At 30.7% G+C, this 17,863-nt stretch overlaps 4 protein-coding genes across 5 annotated transcripts; all 4 read right to left on the reverse strand.

The window, feature by feature from the left end:
• Nucleotides 1–2,682: 2,682 nt before the first annotated feature.
• LOC101249764 (germin-like protein subfamily 1 member 19) lies at nucleotides 2,683–4,472 on the reverse strand. The gene is made up of 2 exons (XM_004247674.5): nucleotides 4,261–4,472; nucleotides 2,683–3,490 (listed from the first exon to the last, which is right to left on the reverse strand). The coding sequence occupies exons 1-2, from the start codon at nucleotides 4,379–4,381 to the stop codon at nucleotides 2,937–2,939; spliced, it is 675 nt and encodes a 224-aa protein (XP_004247722.1). The 5' UTR covers nucleotides 4,382–4,472; the 3' UTR covers nucleotides 2,683–2,936.
• Nucleotides 4,473–6,773: 2,301 nt separating this feature from the next.
• On the reverse strand, nucleotides 6,774–8,967 carry LOC101250052 (germin-like protein). Of its 2 annotated transcripts, none has more exons than NM_001365573.1 (2): nucleotides 8,617–8,967; nucleotides 6,774–7,502 (listed from the first exon to the last, which is right to left on the reverse strand). In NM_001365573.1, exons 1-2 carry the CDS (start codon nucleotides 8,738–8,740, stop codon nucleotides 6,952–6,954), a joined length of 675 nt encoding a protein of 224 aa, NP_001352502.1. In that variant the 5' UTR covers nucleotides 8,741–8,967; the 3' UTR covers nucleotides 6,774–6,951. The 2 variants fall into 2 exon arrangements, with proteins under 2 accessions (NP_001352502.1, NP_001352503.1); NM_001365574.1 differs by lacking the exon at nucleotides 8,617–8,967 and adding an exon at nucleotides 7,774–8,036 and having other exon boundaries at nucleotides 6,791–7,502.
• On the reverse strand, nucleotides 7,438–12,316 carry LOC138337024 (histone-lysine N-methyltransferase ASHR2). Its single transcript, XM_069289070.1, has 2 exons — nucleotides 10,441–12,316; nucleotides 7,438–7,502 (listed from the first exon to the last, which is right to left on the reverse strand). Exon 1 carries the CDS (start codon nucleotides 11,601–11,603, stop codon nucleotides 10,464–10,466), a length of 1,140 nt encoding a protein of 379 aa, XP_069145171.1. The 5' UTR covers nucleotides 11,604–12,316; the 3' UTR covers nucleotides 7,438–7,502; nucleotides 10,441–10,463.
• A 150-nt stretch (nucleotides 12,317–12,466) lies between these two features.
• On the reverse strand, nucleotides 12,467–14,069 carry LOC109121167 (germin-like protein subfamily 1 member 7). The gene is made up of 2 exons (XM_019215778.2): nucleotides 13,733–14,069; nucleotides 12,467–13,078 (listed from the first exon to the last, which is right to left on the reverse strand). Exons 1-2 carry the CDS (start codon nucleotides 13,854–13,856, stop codon nucleotides 12,516–12,518), a joined length of 687 nt encoding a protein of 228 aa, XP_019071323.1. The 5' UTR covers nucleotides 13,857–14,069; the 3' UTR covers nucleotides 12,467–12,515.
• Between the last annotated feature and the right edge of the window lie 3,794 nt (nucleotides 14,070–17,863).

Genomic DNA, 17,863 nt, shown 5'->3' on the forward strand with positions numbered 1-17,863 from the left:
AACTTCAACCAATTCACTCAGAATACATGGGAGGTTCACACAAGTGATAACATATCAAGCTTGTGACCCACAAATTCTCCCTCTAACCAAAACTTTCAAAGCCCTTGAGACTACATTGTGAATGCTGATTAAGTTAGAAGGAACATGCCTCTATTTATAGAAACCTAAACCTTTTCCTACCAAAAAAAAGGATTAGTCAATTCAAAACCTTTTCCTAAAAGGAAAACCTATTTATGGTAAGAAATTTAGGACAAATAAAACCCAACACCAAGATATTTATAATTTCAGTAGCTCGAGGGTGTATATGAAATTGAATAAACCCCTTTGGTTCCAAATCAGCACGAACTATAGAAATGCCTAGAGTGTTGAGCCCTGGCATATTATTTATGTCTACAATTTTTGTAGCATAACCATATTTCTTATATATTGTTTCTCCACTTATATTAAAACCCCAAGTAAAAAAATCATCTGCATTTGCCAGCTTTGGGTCTTTACAAATCTTCCCATTCACAAAAACTACACAAGTGAAAATAAAACGAATTAATAAGTCTATAAACTACAAGTAAAATAAAAAAAAAAGACGATCATTTACTAAATAGATGTCTAAAAAGGAACAATTGGAGAAAATAATACTATATAGTTATCACCTAAGATAATATTTAACATACGTACAATAGACATCGAATTTATGTATATATGGTTAGGTTTGGTCGATCGATCAAATATGTAACTTAAAAAAATTGTGATGACTATAAAAGAATGATTTACCAGAAGTATTGGAGTCTTGAACTGCAACACATATGTTTTGTAGAGGATTGTCATCATAGGCATAAGCTAATTGGGATGAAAAGAAAGTAGCAATGACTAAAATTGTTATTAACCACCTCATGCTTATTGTTAATTAGTAACAAAATCTACTTTTGATTAATTTTGAAACAAAGTTTTGTTTTTTCTTTGCTTAATTGGGCTTTGTCTAGTGCTATTTATAGTTCTTAGTTACTTTCACTATATTGAAAGGATAAAGTCCACATAAATTTGAGAGGTGACTGTTTTTAAGGATGAAGTCCACGTAATTTTGAGAATTTATTGTTTTTTTTACTTTATTGAAAATGGGCACCAATCATAAATATTCTACCAGAAAACATTTAAAAACTTTTTCCCCACTATTTTTTATTTTCACTATATTTTTTTTTGAAAATTTATTCGAAAATTTTCATTTAAATTATATTTCTATGTTTTTTATTATGGAAAAGTTCATTCAATAATCAAATACAACTTTAGAAATTTCAAATTAATTTTTTTTTTGGGAGGGGGTAATAATATGTAGTAGCTTGTACGTTAATATGAGTTGGTCCACCCTATTTGGGCTAACTCATATAGACTTTGACACGGGTCAGGCTGAGTTATTCATTTTTTGTGTGAGTCAGAAAATGGTCGGCCCAATCCATAAGTATAGGGGCTTTAATTTTTTAGATTAAATTATAATTTAAAAATATTATCATAAATATCGACAAGACAATATTACATGGTGTTAGTTTTACTACGGGAAAAGGGTCAAAAATGCCCTTTAACGTATTGAAAATTACTCAAAAATGCCCTTCCATCTATTGGATAAAAAATGTCCTCTCATCTACCTATTTGGATAAAAAATGCCCTTAGAGTCAAATTTAAGCTTAAAATTACCCTTACCTTTAACAGAAGCTACTGTGACAAATATATATTTTTTAGTTAAATATGTGACATTATTTTATTGGTCCACATATATTAGACCCACTTTCATTCATAATCATACCCATTAACCCAAACCCAAATCCAAACCCATTTCTCCCATTTTCTTCATCTTTCCTCTAAAAAAAATATTTGGAATATTAATAAAATAATATCAAAACAATCAATACAAGAACATGATGTTCCAAGCATTTCTCTAAAAAATTTAAAGTCTTTCATGAGCTAATTGGAGATTGAACTCCCCCTCAACTGTTAGAGGCTCCATTTAAAAAAAAACATTTGATTAACATGGCTTGATTTGATAAGTGTCTTGCTTCCATGGGAGATTGAATGTATGATTTCCCAACTGGTAGACGGTTCCCTTTCCCCCAAATTAATGAAGAAGGGAGACGTAGTTGATTCTTCCGAAGGACCGATTTTTTTGTTCCCATTTCAGCAAATCCACTCATTTTGTTGATACATTTTGGTATACAAATTAAATTGCATCTTCACTACCACAAAATTAGTAGGTCAATTAAAAAAAATTCGAGAGAATGATGATATATAGAATTTTTTATAACCTTTTTTTAAAGATTTGAATTTACCGAAAAAATTTGATAGTATTTTATTAATGGATCTAATTACATGTGGATCAATAATTATAATGCCAACACATAAAATTTTAAAAATTATTTTTGCCACATCAGCTTCTGTTAAAGGGAGGGGTATTTTAGGTTGAAATTTAACTCTAAGGGCATTTTTTATCCAAATAAGTGGATGGGATGGCATTTTTAATTCAATAGATGGAAGAAGGACATTTTGAGCTATTTCTAATACCTTAAGGGCATTTTTGATCCTTTTCCCGTTTTACTACTTGTTAATCAAATTCACAAATAAAAATATCTTTCTAATATTTATTAAGTTTGATTTCAAGTAAAAACATAAATAGATAAATAGAAATATCAACATAATTGCTTTCCAATAATCATATATATATATATAACAAACAGTATTGCAGTAGCCTATATAGTGATTCCTTATAAACTTTAGAAAATTCTTATTTTATGTAGTACATATCTTATAAACATAATTTGTATTTAAATAGTAATATTTAAAGCAATGATCATCCTAGTTAATCAATTTATTCAACATACAACAACATTTTGTAGTGTGACATATAACCTAGGAGAATTTATTTAGTACATAATTATAATTTCTAGTAACATAACCTAGGCAAATTTCTTTCGAAGTTGTTTAATCACTTTCTTATCAAGCTGAAAACCTTTGGCAAGAGCATCGTCGATGATAGGTGGATCAGAAGCAAAGATTATATTCGGAATCATGGTGAATCCAGGATTTTGACTGTTGTATGTAGCGAGTATAGTAGCATTTGTACGTCCAACATTATATTGGAAGTGAACAAGCCCTTGTGGAACCACAAACGCATCACCAGGGTTCAAGATTTTAGAGAAAAGACGACTCTTAAAGAAGTTATTTTCATAAGGTAAAAGAAATCCCGCGTAAAGTGTACCCTCCAAGATAGTTATAAGCTCAGTAGCTCGAGAGTGTGTGTGAAGTGGGATAAGACCCTTTGGTTCAAAATCAGCACGAATTATAGAAATGCCCAAAGTGTTGAGTCCTGGCATATTGTTTACATCAACAATATGCACAGAATAACCATAATTTTGCCTCACTACTTTTCCACTTTCATTAAGTCCTGAAGTGAAAAAATCATCTACTTTTGCAAGGTTTGGGTCTTTGCAAAACTTCCCATTCACAAAAACTGCATAAAAGTGAAATAAAATAAAGTTACCATATTATTAACATGTTACATATATTCTAATTATACAATATAGATGGTATAAAATAAGGAAAAGAAAGAGAATTAGTTATAAGCCTAAGGGTTTTTGTCTAGTGATAAGAGTTTAACCGACACATAGGGGATTAATTCAGCTGCAAGGATCGTGAATCAAGGGAAGAATGAGACTATAACTTGGAAATCGCAAAATGACCTCGTAACTTCGGGAGAAGGGGTGCTCTTCTATCTTTTGATTAGGAAAGCGGCACATACCAGGGGGTAGCGACTGTTTATTAAAAATACAGAACTCTGCTAAGTGGTAACACGATGTATAAAGTCTGACACCTGCCCGGTGCTGGAAGTTCGGAAGGAGAAGTGAGTGTGATGTGAGAGTTAGGTGCACATTGGGGTTCGAATCTGTCATAAGTGAATATTGTCTCACTTATAATTTATTCTTGTTTTTAAAAATTGAGCTAATATTACTCTTAGAAAATTGTTCTTTCAAACAATATTAGAGTCGGATCTAATGGTTTTCTCATATATCTTGTAGTTATATAGATAAAAAACTTTAGATTGTTGTCTAATATTTATATAATAACATATAAAAAAACATTTAGCAAGTCAAATTTGTTTTTAAAAAATATTTAAATCATAATCTAAGAGGTATATTAGTTGCAAAGTAAAATAAAACGATGATCATAATTTACTAAATAAATGTCCTAAAAAGTTGTGATGACTATAAAATGATGATTTACCAGAAGTGTTGAAGTCTTGTACTGCAACACATATGTCTTGTAGAGGGTTGACATCATAGGCATAAGCTAATTGGGATGAAAAAATAGCAGCAATGGCTAAAAATGTTATTATCATGCTCATTGTTGTAACAAATTAAAAGTCTAATTATATTAAATTTGGAAACAAGTTTATTTTGCTTAATTTGGCTTGTTATACTTTTTGTTTTTCCCAAAAGAGATATCTAGTACTATTTATAGGTGTCTTAGCCATTTATTTTAAGCAAAGTCTAGTAATTTTCTCATTTTTAAAATCAAGTGGTAACCATTAATTAATTAATTTCATCATTTTTTTTTCCTTCTGGTCAAAGTCAATAGTCAATTTATTCACAATTACTCTCTGCACATGTCTAGTGAACTTTTTTTTAAGTTTTAATCTGTGTTTGATATTTGTATTGAGGTCTGACTATTAAGGAGTTAGGATTAATTTGATTATGGGAGAATTTTTTTACCTTTTTTTGTTTACTTTATTTGAAAGTTAGCATTTGATTAGATATCTAATTCGGATATGTATGATATAACCGATTAGTTGTATCATCTTTTTTTTTATCATAGGCCAAGGATTTTGGTGTTGATCACACTAGGTGCTAGCTATCGAGGAAGCAAAATAGGAAATACGATGATAATCGAGAGATTTTTATTGAGTATATTTCTAAGTTGAATGTAAAACGATGAGAATTTATATAAGTCAAATATATATTCATCTACAGTGATTGTGAATTCCGAAATAATAAGATCATTTTTGTTTGGACAAAAAAAAGTCTCTTACAGAAGTTTTGTCACTCTTATCTACGATAGTTTCAAACTCCACTTAACCCTTTCTTTCCTATGTTAGGGAATTGTCAGTGTATATATTTTTGTACTTTGTTACTGAGCCTATTTCTAAATATTCCTTGCAAAAAATAATATTAAATGTAACGATCTAAATCTGATTCCACATTAAAACTTTAATAAAAATATTTAATTTTTGTGATTAAACGCCCACTTATAGTTCGATCTGATAAGTTTAATTTTAATACAGTTTTTGTGCATCTAAAATGAAAGTCAAGGTGTTTCTCATTTTAAAATGCAGGGTCAAGTTTAAGTAGTACTTAATAATTAATCAAGAGTCTTGTGATTTAATTTTTACTCTAATTAGAGTCAAGAGTCTACGGTCAACATATTCACAACTCTACGCTTGTGCATGGTAAATTTTATAGAAATTAAAAGTAAAAATTTACGCATCGAACGTTTACATCAATGAATATAAGATATGTAGTTGTTAGATATACATTTATCACCAGGCCATGATTAAGTGATATATATTTTATTTTTATTTTAATTGCTAAGATAAATCAAATAATTCTATTGATTTGATATAAATTGCTGGTCGAAATTAAATACTTAACGAACAATCAAAGGTTAGTCAATTTGGTACATTTCACAAAAGCGTTTGGAAAAATGAGAGAATAGTCCACGCTTGATCAATTGTTAATCGAAGCATGTTGTGTTAATTTAATATTTGCTAATAATTACTCGTTTTATTTTAATTGTCGCTTTAGCTCAAAAATTCGTTGATTATAAAGGGATGATTTACCAGAAGCATTAGGATTTTGAACCCCAATATTGTTGTATATATATATCTGGTCATTTTTAGTACTCTCTCCGTGAGTGACACAATCAAAATTCTGAGATTTAGATTTTCTAAACTTTGATTGTGAGTTCGACATAAGAGCTTTCTTTTTTAAAAAAAAAAATTATATATTTGAAAATTACTAAAAGAAAAAACTATAAATTTACAACAATTGAGTATTTAAAATGTTTAAAGGTATATCAAGAAATTTTGATTAAAAAAACTTTATTGACTCTTATAATTTCAATAGTGCGACATAAATTAAGACGGGGTAATAATTTTAATATCTAGGAGCTTTAAAAGCAAAGGAAGAAAAGTAAATGGATATGATGGTTCCATTGCAAAACGATATTTGTTTCTCTTTGGGCTTGTGTGTATTTATATCAAATTATTGGTGTAACACTATTTATAGTTGGGTCTTTTACCACTCAATGTTAATCGAGCGGTAGATGTCTTTTATTTTTAATTAAAAGTTTCGAGTTAGAATATTTTTAATTTTTCATTATATTTATATATTTCTTACAAAAAATATTGAATTCAGTTAAATCTGATTGTTATGTTTTCCATCCCTCTCCAGACCCCTACTTTGTGAAATTTCACTGGACATGTTGAAATAGTGGAATAATGTCACATGTCTTGCGGTATATCGAAAGTAAGTAACCCTCCCCCTCCCCCCAAACAACAAGCACAATGCCAGGATTCAAGATTTTAGAGACGAGATGAGTACCCTCGCATTGATCCTTTCCATAAGTATAGACAAAGTATATTCGATATCTACCTTACCATGTCTATCCTACTTACGAATATAACATATAGCCTAAGTTCATCGACTTAATTTCGCTTTTCATAAAATTAACAGCGTGAATTAGGGGAAATTTCAGCTTTCCATAAATGAATAAAGTGTACACAAAAAACTGAAAAAAATTACATACAATCAGATAACAACGTAGTATTATTCCAACGCTTTCACAAATCGCTAGTGATGAGCATCGCGCTCCAAACAACTTTCAGTAAACACACCATCATATTTATAATGTCATAATCTAGGAGAATTTCTTTCGAAGATCATTAATCACCTTCTTATCAAGACGGAAGCCTTTAGCAAGAACATCGTCCAGAATAGGTGGATCTGAAGCAAAGATTGTACTAGGAATCATGACGACTCCAGGATTTTGACTATTGAAAGAAGCAAGCAGAGTAGCATTTTTGTGTCCAACGTTATACTGGAAGTGAATAAGCCCCGGTGGGATCACAAACACATCACCAGGATTCATGATTTTAGAGAAGAGACGACTTTTAAAGATGTTTGAAGCATCAGGGGCAAGAAATCCTGCATAGATAGTACCCTCTAGGATAGTTATAAGCTCAGTAGCTCGAGGGTGCGTGTGAAGTGGAGAGAGACCCTGTGGTTCCAAATCAGCACGAACTATAGAAATACCAAGAGTGTTGAGTCCAGGCATCTTGTTTACATCCACAATATTTACAGCAAAGCCTAACTGAGGCACTGCATTTCCACTAACGTTAAGACCTGAAGCAAAGAAATCATCCGCTTTTGCAAGCTTCGGGTCTTTGCAAATCTTTCCATTCACTAAGACTGCACAAGTCAAATAAAACAAAGCTTAAGCACCAGAATTTAAAGCTTATGAGTTCCTATGATAACTTCAGATTCACAATCAAATATTTATAGATCTTCAGTAAATTTCTTAATATATATATATATACACATGGTCTAAACAAAAGCTAACCCGTGAACCCACAAGTTGTTATGTGGATCCATTACTGGCTAAGCATATTATTCAAATATTAATACAACATATAACAACTATGCCTTGTTTGCAAACAAAAACTATACAAGGATGATTCACCAGAAGCCTTAGAGTCATTAGCTGCAACACATAGATCTTGTAGAGGGTTGAGATCATAAGCATAAGCAGGGGAAAGAAAGAAAGCAATGATGGCTAAAGTTATGAACCAGCACATCCTCATTGTTATAGAAAAGTTTGGTCTCTTAGCCAAAGACCAAACTTTTTTATGTAAACAAGTTTGTTTTACTATGACTTGTTATGATTTTCTTCAAACAGCCAGAGAGATGTGACTATTTATAATCTGATCCAAAAAAAATGTCTAGGTATTTTCTCATTTCTAAATGTAGATTTAAGTCCAAAGAAGTGACCTTTAATACAATCAGTAGTCAAAAAGTGGTTCATTAATTAGATCAGGTTGATTACCTAAATGGGTTGAATAAAGAGAAGAACTTGCCTTGAAAAGTAGAGATTGAAAGTCTAATTATTTCTTGATTACACAGAATCAGAAGTAACCAATTTTCAGGAATGTAAGTGGAGCTTTCATGGTTGTTCAGACTTAACATCCTCAATACACAAATATCTTGTGCTTTCAGGAATGTAGGTAGAGCTGTCCTGGTTGTTCAGATGTACCAACCTCAATTACAACTACCTGATGTGAGCATCTGCTGTGGATTCACTACTTAATGGCAATTAACTAATGCCGCTTAGGGGTTTAAACACTCTTTGCTAATGTGCATAAGCAAAAAAATCATCCGCTTTTGCAAGCTTGCTCTTTGCAAAACTTTCCATTCACTAAAACTACACCAGTGAAATGCAATGAAGCTAAGCATGTATTTCAGATATTAAGAGCTAACAGACAACAGAAATTATACAACATACAGCAACTATAGAAGGATGATTTACCTGAAGCCTTAGAGTCGTTAACTGCAACACATAGATCTTGCAGAGGATTGAGATCATAAGCATAAGCAGGGGATAGAAAGAAAGCAATAATGGTTAAAGTTGTTTTGAACCAGCACATCCTCATTGTTATAGCAAAGTTTGGTTTCTTAGCAAAAAAAAACAAACTTTTTGTTGAAACAAGTTTGTTTGTTTTGGGCTTGTTATGATTGTTTTCAAACAACTAGAAAGGTGTGAATACTTATGCTCTGATTTAGTCGGTCTTCATATCTTTGTTTCTGTTTTAAATTATATTTACTACTTGTTTTCTGTCTATCCAAAACAATAGTCCAGGTGTTCTCATTTCTAAATGCTGATTTCAATCCAAAGAAGTAATCTTTAATATAATCAGTAGTCAAAGAAATGGTTTATTAATTAGATCTGCTTACTTATATAAATGGATTTAATAATTTCATAGAGATAGAATTCTAGGCACACATAGACTAACTTCTTAAATAATACTAAAGAGAAGAAGAATCTGACTGATTTGTTAATGAGAGGGTACCATATATATATAAATATTCTAAAAAAGTAATGATTGACAATTCATTTATTCTTGATTGTACAGAATTAGAAGTAACCAACCATTCTTTTCAGCAATGTAAGCACAGCTGTCCTGGGCCGTTCAGATGTAACATCCACAGAAAACAACTATCTGATGTGAGTATCTGCTGTATACCGTGTCATGGATGAGATCATACCCCCTTTAACTTCAACCTTGTAGACTGCGGTTATTCAAGAGATTCATTTCGCATATAATTTTGGAGTTTGAATTGAGAAATGAATTATTAAGTTAAGCATGTAGTCCTAATTTTGTTTAATAGATTGTTACTTCTCCTACAAATGAATGTTCTCATCTTAGTATGAATCAAATATGGAACTTCATAAAAACTAGTCTGACCACCATACAGACTGAATTGTGAGACAACATAGGTCATAAATCGTCTTTAGCCCTTTGCACTCTCAAGTAGTTAGGCTTAAATTTTTCTATTATATTACAAAAACTATCAAAACCTTATTTCTAAGATACCATATCAATACTATTACTGCTAATCCTGAGTTACCAAAGACGCTAAGAATCAAAATTCATCTTCCTTCAACATGATACCTTGCAAAGGCACATCTCAATATTGAGGGGATAATCAATATTGGGTTACAAACAGAATAAAGGCTAATACTAATACTGCTAATTGGATTTGAGTCTCTTTCCTAAGGGATAATCAATATTGGGCTATAAACAGAGTAAACAAAAAACTGATGGAAGAACTAAGGGGTTAAATGCTAGAAAAAATGGTCAATACTCAATAGATATACTCGAGCATAATATCCCCCCCTTTAATGTGATCCATCGACCACATGTTTATTGGTGATGGCTCAACGATGATAAAACTTTTCATCCGTATCATAGATACAAATATCCAATTAGTATATTAAATTCTATCATAATATAACACTTCAATAATTGATACTCATAACTTGAGGGCTTGGACTTGTTGAAATCCTCTTGCAGCTTATCTTCCAAGCTAAACAGAAATGGTATAAAGTATTCAAAGTCAGCCTCAATGGAGACAAGGTTGTTTTATAGATTGTATACGTGAAAATTGAGGGCTTCACAAATCAATACTTTAGCCATTGATCACAAGCTAACAAGAAGGAAAACCAAAGTGAGCTACCAAATACATAGGGACAAGAAGTTCTAGCAAACTAAGCTCATAAGATCTAAACAAGACAAGCACGCAAGAGCAAATTGCAAAGAAACAAACTAGCTAAAATGGAAATGTGACATACTTCAATAGTCCCCAGCGCAAACCTTATAGCTCATCAGATTTGCTCAAATTACCACAAACATTGCATTCCATAACTGAGGATGGAGAAGGCAACGGAGCCAATGTACCCCCGCAGTTCTCTCGATTACACATGTATCTAAGGAAGAAATACGCGTGAGGAAAATCTTGATCTCTCTCCTCCACCTCGCCATTTACATTTACTTCATCATCCATGTCTTCCTCCATATCTTCATCCTCTTCCTCTTCTTCTTCACTTTCCTCACCCTCTTTATCCATAGCATCATCCTCACCATCAGACCAATTAGCCTCAACCACACACCGATCACAATTGCAAGTAAAACCATAATCCTCCTTCAACCTTTGCTGCCTTTCCGCATACTTAAAATTCACAGGGAAATAACTCAAACAAATCTCCCTCCCCTCAGGAACATCATGAATCACCCTAACAACAATGTCAGTATTACTCCTGCTATTAACATCCGTATCAACATACTCAAACCTACACGCATTCGGAAGACAATCATGATTGAAAAACGATGCCATCGGATAAATCCCATAAGCCCTAACACCCCTTTCTCTATCAACCTCAAAAGGTTCCATCAACCCAAATGCATTCACCTTATCCTTAGCCAAAAGAGCAGCAGTAAGCTCTTTAGAGAACCCAAATTCACCAAGATTCAACGACGGGCACGTAGCAACGAGAGAATGAAGCAAAAGAACATCACTTTCCGACACAAATGACGAATCCCCTTGAAGAGATAACAGCACACGAAACGAAGAAGGAGAAATCACTGCTAAATTATAAGCTGAGATAAGAAAAAATGCTTGAATTTGTTGATCAACATTCAAACTATGAGAAGAAAAGGTGTTTTTTAAGTGAGTTAAGGATTGGCAAACCCAAGGAGTATGAGAAGAGGATAAAGCTACAGACTGACAATTAGAGGTACAGAAGAATGAAGAAGTGCACCATGAGCAAGGAATTGGAGATTGGAGGATTACCCTGAAGCAATTTGAGCAAAAAGTGCTGTTCTTCACAGAAGCAGAGTAAAGAAGGAGAGGAGAGTCTTTGAGGATAATTTGTCCAGGTTTAAGGGGTTGAGTAGCAACAATTCCTCTTCCTCTTCCTTCAATTTCTGAAACTTTTAACAACTGATTGTTCTCCATTGTTGTGTACTGTAAAATTTTTCTCAAGCTCTGCCGCAATTAGGGTTTTTAGGGTTTTAGCTAGGAAGACGATACTGTCAGTTCGGGTTTTTCAATGGGGGAACAAATTTTAAAAAATGGCCCTTTTAAGATGTAGTCAAATTTTTTACGAAGTTTGTAATTTAAACATTGACTTGGGATTCCTACTAAAAGGCTATAATCGAAATTTATGAAATTTGCAAGTTTAGTCACTTTGGATGTAGCAATTGTGAAATTGGAAAAAAAAAAAACTCAAGACATGTATGTCTCAAATTAGCATATATGACTAAACTTATGTATGTTCGTATACATATTAAGGTTGATGCGATAACCTTAAAAGATTGTTCTAGTCCAATGTGGTTATCAAGCTATACAAGTAGTTATTAAGAGTTATTCAGCCGAGAACAAGTAATAGGGTCAGGTTAATATGAAATATAATCGAGTAGTGAATATGAGAACGGTTTCATTGAAAGAGGTAGCATTGTCGAATAAAGGATTTGATTTCTCAAATTTTTCTTTTTACGTCTGAATTTCTCGTCCTCGTTCTCATTTTCAATATTTAGGTAGCTTAAGTTTGGAATTGTGATTTGTTTCAAGTGGCTAATTGTTAGTTTCTTCAATTTTATTGTCACCAAGGACTTTGGTGAGATCGATGAGATCCCTCCACCCTTAACGAGTTCTCATATTCGAAGCTTACATAAGTAGCGTATGTTTCTCAATATGAATTAATCCTCACATTCAATCCACTCCACTTACTTTTTAGGTGTGTGACAAGATCTCATATACAAAATAAAACTTTCAAAAGAACATCACCAAGTAACTGAAAAAAAAATTGCACTAACAACAAGTATGAACAAACAAGAACTTGTCTCATTAAATTTTTGACAAACATGTTCACGATTTGCTCGAAAACTGAGCTCGAAGATGATCAACTACTTTCTTATCCAATTGAAACCCTTTAACAAGAACATCATCAAGAATTGGTGGATTTGAACCAAATAGTTGATAAGAGATCATGTGTACTCCAGGATTTTGGCTATTGAAACTACTCAAATGTGTTGCATTTGTGGTTCCCAAATTGTATTGAATGTGAACCATACTTTGTGGGATGACAAAAGCATCCCCTGGATGTAAGATCTTATCGAATAGCCTCGATTTGAAAGGATTTCGTGTATCAGGAACAACAAATCCAACGTAGATAGTACCTTCCAATACGAGTATTAGCTCCGTTGCTCGAGGATGAATGTGTGGTGAGATCAATCCAAAGGGTTCAAGATCAGCACGAGCCATCGAAATGCCTAGAGTGTTCAGTCCTGGCATTCGATTTACGTTCAATGCATTCACAGAAAAACCAAGATTTGTTGGTGTTGGCATTCCACTTACATTGAAACCTGATGCATAGAAATCATCTGCATTTGCTAGCTTTGCGTCTTTGCAAAATCTTCCATTCACAAATACTGCAAAACACACATGAATGAAAACAGAACAAAATTAGAATCAACCACAACATATTCTCACAAACTGAAGTCTGAGGAGTGTAGCATGTACGCAAACGTTACCTCCACCTTCACGTTGTTGCCTATAGACCTCCAACTCAAAAAAATATATAATAAAAACACGATTGACAAGAAAATAATGACAATCAAATAGCAAGATAACTGACAGTTATGCATCAAAAAGACGAGACTAGCTCCCTGTCTCTTCCTCGTAAAAGTACTCCAACACCACGGCTACCTACTTCCTATTTGTCCTAATCCAATATTTCCTCGACCTTCAAACCTTTGTATATAGAATTAAGTATCGTATAAGATGAAAATGTGTCGAGTGTAAAAAAAATATTACAAAAATGATATTTTAACTTACTATTAAACTAGATCTTTTTATTACCCACTAAAAAACAAACCGCGGCGGACAACTCTGATCGCTAAACAACAAAAATCTATTGCTAATCATATTTAAAACAATGAATTATCAAAAAAAATTATATTAGCTATCTATAGAATTTCGTAACAAAGTATTATTATTTTTTTTGTGATTGTTGATATATATAACTTAGATCGAAAAAACTCATCAAAATAAAATAAAAAATAGGTGTATAAGTGATTAATTACCTGCAGATTGATTGGAATCTTGAACAGCAACACATAGATCTTGAAGAGGATCAAGATCATAAGCAGAAACAAAGGAACAAAAGTTAACACTAAACACTACACTAATTAAAATCAACAAAGCCATTTTTCAGTGTAATGATAAATAATTTGGCTACTAATTAATCACCAACTACTCAAAGAGTTATCATTGGAAATATTTATAGTAGAGATCAGAGTTATAACGTATTCCATTAATAAAAAAAGGAAAAAAAATAAAAGCAGTCAAGATTTAGTTTCAAGAATTTGATGCTTTTTTATTTTTCAAAAAGGATGGTCAAACATCACCTACGATGTAATCCATTTAAATTAAAAATTGGTCAAACTTACTTTTAAGTCAAATATTTATTTTTAAAAATATTTGGTCAACTTAAATAATTTAAATTTAGTCATAAATAATTTAAAATAAAATTTTCCTACGTGTTATTTTTTAATTTAAAAATTATTTAACTTTTTAATTTTTAACTTAAAAATTATTTTTGTAAAGTCAATCTTTAACTTACTCCGTAGTCTTTTTCTAATAATATAGATATTTTTTTTTCATATTTTATCTTTGTGGCTTGAAATGAATGAAGAAATGGGTAGTAGGGTACAATGATTTAATATCATAGATAGAAGTATCTTTTGCCGACAAAAAAACACATACAATGTCATTATCAGATTCTCTTTGTTTTTTTTTTCTTCAGACAGAGTCGTCTTTGATACGAAATATGTGAGATTTTTTTAACGTAAATTTAAGTTTAATTTGATTTAGATATTAGATATATGAAAAGAATTAATAAAAAGAGTTTTTGTTATAAAATAATTGATTCTAACGTTAGAGATAAACTCGAGATTAGAAGATTGTGGGGCATCATTGTCTTAAAGCATAATACGTATATTAGATTCTAAATTTAGCTTCAAATTTTAACTTTGACCTCCAATTTTCATAATGCACAAATAGACACTTTAATTATTCAACTTTTAAATAAATAAACACATGAGTCTTACATGATAAAATATACGTAGGACAAAAAATGACATATAAGACATGTGTATCTATTTATTCAACTTTATATAAATTTAAGTGTCTACTTATAATACACCTAAAATTAAAAAATATAAATATGATTCGAAATTAAGTCAAAAGATAATACTTATATGTATTATGCCTCGTAAATAACATGTATGAAATGTCATAATCAATATTTATAACAAAGTAACTAATTGATGTGCTTTTTTATAATAGAAGTTAGAAGAAGCAGGGCCGGCTTTAATATAAAGCAACTAAAGCAAAAGTCTTTAGGTCCCCTAATTATGTAGACACCATTTTTTTAGTCATGAATGTTAAAAAAATATATATATAATAATTAAAGATAAAGTATAGTGTAAAAGAAGTAGTAGTACAATATTTTTATTTTATAAAGGAGATGTTTTTAATGAAGATTTCAAGTTCCAAGGGCAATATATTTAAAAAATTATTTCAAGAAGAAAATAGCAACATGAACTAAATATTTTTAAGAGTCACGAAAAATAATTAATCAGATGAAAATATTAAAACATTTAACTTTTCATATGTTGGTATTTTTCATTACAACAATTTGGTCCTTTTATTAGGAAGCAAAAAAAAAATGCATTTTATTTAACAATACAAACATATTTGATATTATTATTACATGATCATTAAGGTGACTCAAAGTCTATCGTCGTTGATCCACTATCTTTCTCGTATTTGTACTCATATACATAATCAGGATCGAGATCAAGTTTACGGATCATATAATCTTTTTTAGTGACGGAATTGCCCTCATTATTGATAACTTTGTTGTGTTGATCACCAAATGTGAATGTGGTTAGGACCATTAGTCCAAGGAACAAGATTAGCAAACATTTGGAGGGTGACATGTTTGCAATGTTAATGAGTTTTTGTTGTACTAAAGTTCATTGTGGTCTTCTTTAATTTATAGTATCTAGTCTTTGATAGGAACATGAATTTTTTGTGTGATTTTTTGTTTCCTTTATATTAAGGAGTTCGCTATATGGATGTGAGAAAGAAAAAAGCGTAAGAATAAAAATTATTTAACAATAATTAAAGTTTACATAAAATTATCAACGAAGTTAATTATAAGAGTCATGAATCAGAATGAGATTACATATTATTTAATCGTGATAAATGATAAAAGTTTATATATAAGACGCATACCACACATTCACATACTTGATATAAATATTAAATGTATGTTAGTAATGTCTGAATAATGATTTTACTAAAAGAAAGTAAAATTATACTAAAAATAGCATCAAATATGGCAAATTAATGGTTTTAATTTTAATATAATTTAGACGAATCTGAATTGAATTAATAAATAAATTATTATTCTAAATAAAATAATTTTATTGTTGACCAAGTTAGGTATTTCATTTTTGAAACAAAGGCATTGAAAAGAATAAGATTGCATAATGACACTAATAAAACTCATTAGGCAAAGATTAATCGAGTCAAACGGACTAATAACTCAAGGCTCAACTCCGCTCAACTTTTACTAAGTTTTAATTCTTTTATATAATATATATTTTTTTCTTATAATTTGCTTAACTACCAAAACTTTTTTTGTCTTTATTGACATATCAAACAAATAAATCATTTTAATATTTTAGTAATATATAAAAAATTCATATGTCAAATTGGGCTAAGGTCAATCAACCCCCATTTCTAGGTAGACTGACTATGTTATTCTTGCAATCAAGATATAAATAAAAACAAATATTCCATTCGTTCGGTATTATTTGTTATAATTTTTAATTTTAGAGTTAAATTATAAAAATTTAATTAATATTTTAAGATAAATTGTTTCATCATATTAATATACAAAAAATTGTAATTTATAATACTTTTTATATAGTTTTAAAATATTTAATTTTTTTTGTTTAAAATATCAAATTAATGTGAGTTAATTTACCTTTAAAAATTAATCAAATTGACTTTTGATAAATATAACATGACAAACAATTCCAAACGGAGGGAGTATAATGAATGAAAAAAAACATCCTTCCTAGCCAATAGAAAATTGTATTTCCTCTAAGAATTTAATCCATTCACACTTGCTAGAAAATTAATTAAATATATATGTGTTATTTTTTTGTGAATTTTTGATAAAATTAATTAACGATTCTAAGAGGAATTTAGAATCCTCAGACTCTTTATCTTAGCTCCGTCTCTGATTATAAAATGTAACATTATTTTGAAACACCGGCAATCAAAATTGTAAAATGTCAAGCAAATCTAAACAAATAAAGTAAATCATACGATACTTTCTGTTTTTCTTCTAAAAGAATTTGTAACGAAGAAGAGAAGAAAAGTTTGAACTTTGATACCTCTAAGAAGTAGAAGTTTTTCAGTTTTTTTTTTTTTTTTTGGTTTTCCACTCGATGTCCAAAACCTAAATTAAAATTCTGATTAAATTCGGATCGCGCAGTGCAGGATCCATTTGGGGTGGCGCTCCCAATATGATTTTCTCTATATCCTGGGCCCGAACCCAAGATCTCTGTTTAAGAAGTGAAGCACTCCCACCAGTGTACTACAACCCATGTTGATATTTTTTCAGTCTTTCAAATAACGCGAAATCTCTAAGAATTTATAATCATTCATAAATACGAAGGTAACTTAAGGAATGCGACTTTTTATCCAAAAGAAACATGTTTTTTCCTAGCAAATTTTAAATAGTTTCGCAAATTAACAAATTAGTATACATATTATTTTTTATAAAAAAAAAAGAAATTAATTAGTAGAAATTAAAAAAAATTAAAACATTTATCGATCAATCACTTTGTTAAAATCAAATATCTTACTTTTCTAAAAGGATTATTAAGGCTATATGCGGTCAAACATTTTACTTTTTGCCTTGAAAGAAGATTCGTTCAAACGAATTACAATTTCTTTATTGCTCCATTTGATAAACAATATTTCTATTTGTCTCGATATAAATCTTATGATAGTGTCCTTTGAGCAGCCAAATTTGAAATATCAATGCATATATACCCATAGTTATCCACAATAATTTTTGTTGTTACTAAAATTTCAAAGTTTGGCCAGTATTGCTTTTTGTTTGATAGTTC

The sequence above is a fragment of the Solanum lycopersicum genome, chromosome 9, assembly GCF_036512215.1.
Source record: "Solanum lycopersicum chromosome 9, SLM_r2.1".
Lineage (NCBI taxonomy): Eukaryota > Viridiplantae > Streptophyta > Magnoliopsida > Solanales > Solanaceae > Solanum > Solanum lycopersicum.

Bases quoted from the DNA above. Each gene is read 5' to 3' on its own strand.
- LOC101250052 (NM_001365573.1), bottom strand. From the start codon at position 8,740: ATGAGGATGTGCTGGTTCAAAACAACTTTAACCATTATTGCTTTCTTT. The intron at 7,503-8,616 runs GTAAATCATCCT...TGACTTGTGCAG, and splicing joins TAACGACTCTAAGGCTTCAG to TCTTAGTGAATGGAAAGATT.
- LOC101249764 (XM_004247674.5), bottom strand. From the start codon at position 4,381: ATGAGCATGATAATAACATTTTTAGCCATTGCTGCTATTTTTTCATCC. The intron at 3,491-4,260 runs GTAAATCATCAT...ACTTTTATGCAG, and splicing joins ACAAGACTTCAACACTTCTG to TTTTTGTGAATGGGAAGTTT.
- LOC138337024 (XM_069289070.1), bottom strand. From the start codon at position 11,603: ATGGAGAACAATCAGTTGTTAAAAGTTTCAGAAATTGAAGGAAGAGGA.
- LOC109121167 (XM_019215778.2), bottom strand. From the start codon at position 13,856: ATGGCTTTGTTGATTTTAATTAGTGTAGTGTTTAGTGTTAACTTTTGT. The intron at 13,079-13,732 runs GTAATTAATCAC...TGTGTTTTGCAG, and splicing joins AGATTCCAATCAATCTGCAG to TATTTGTGAATGGAAGATTT.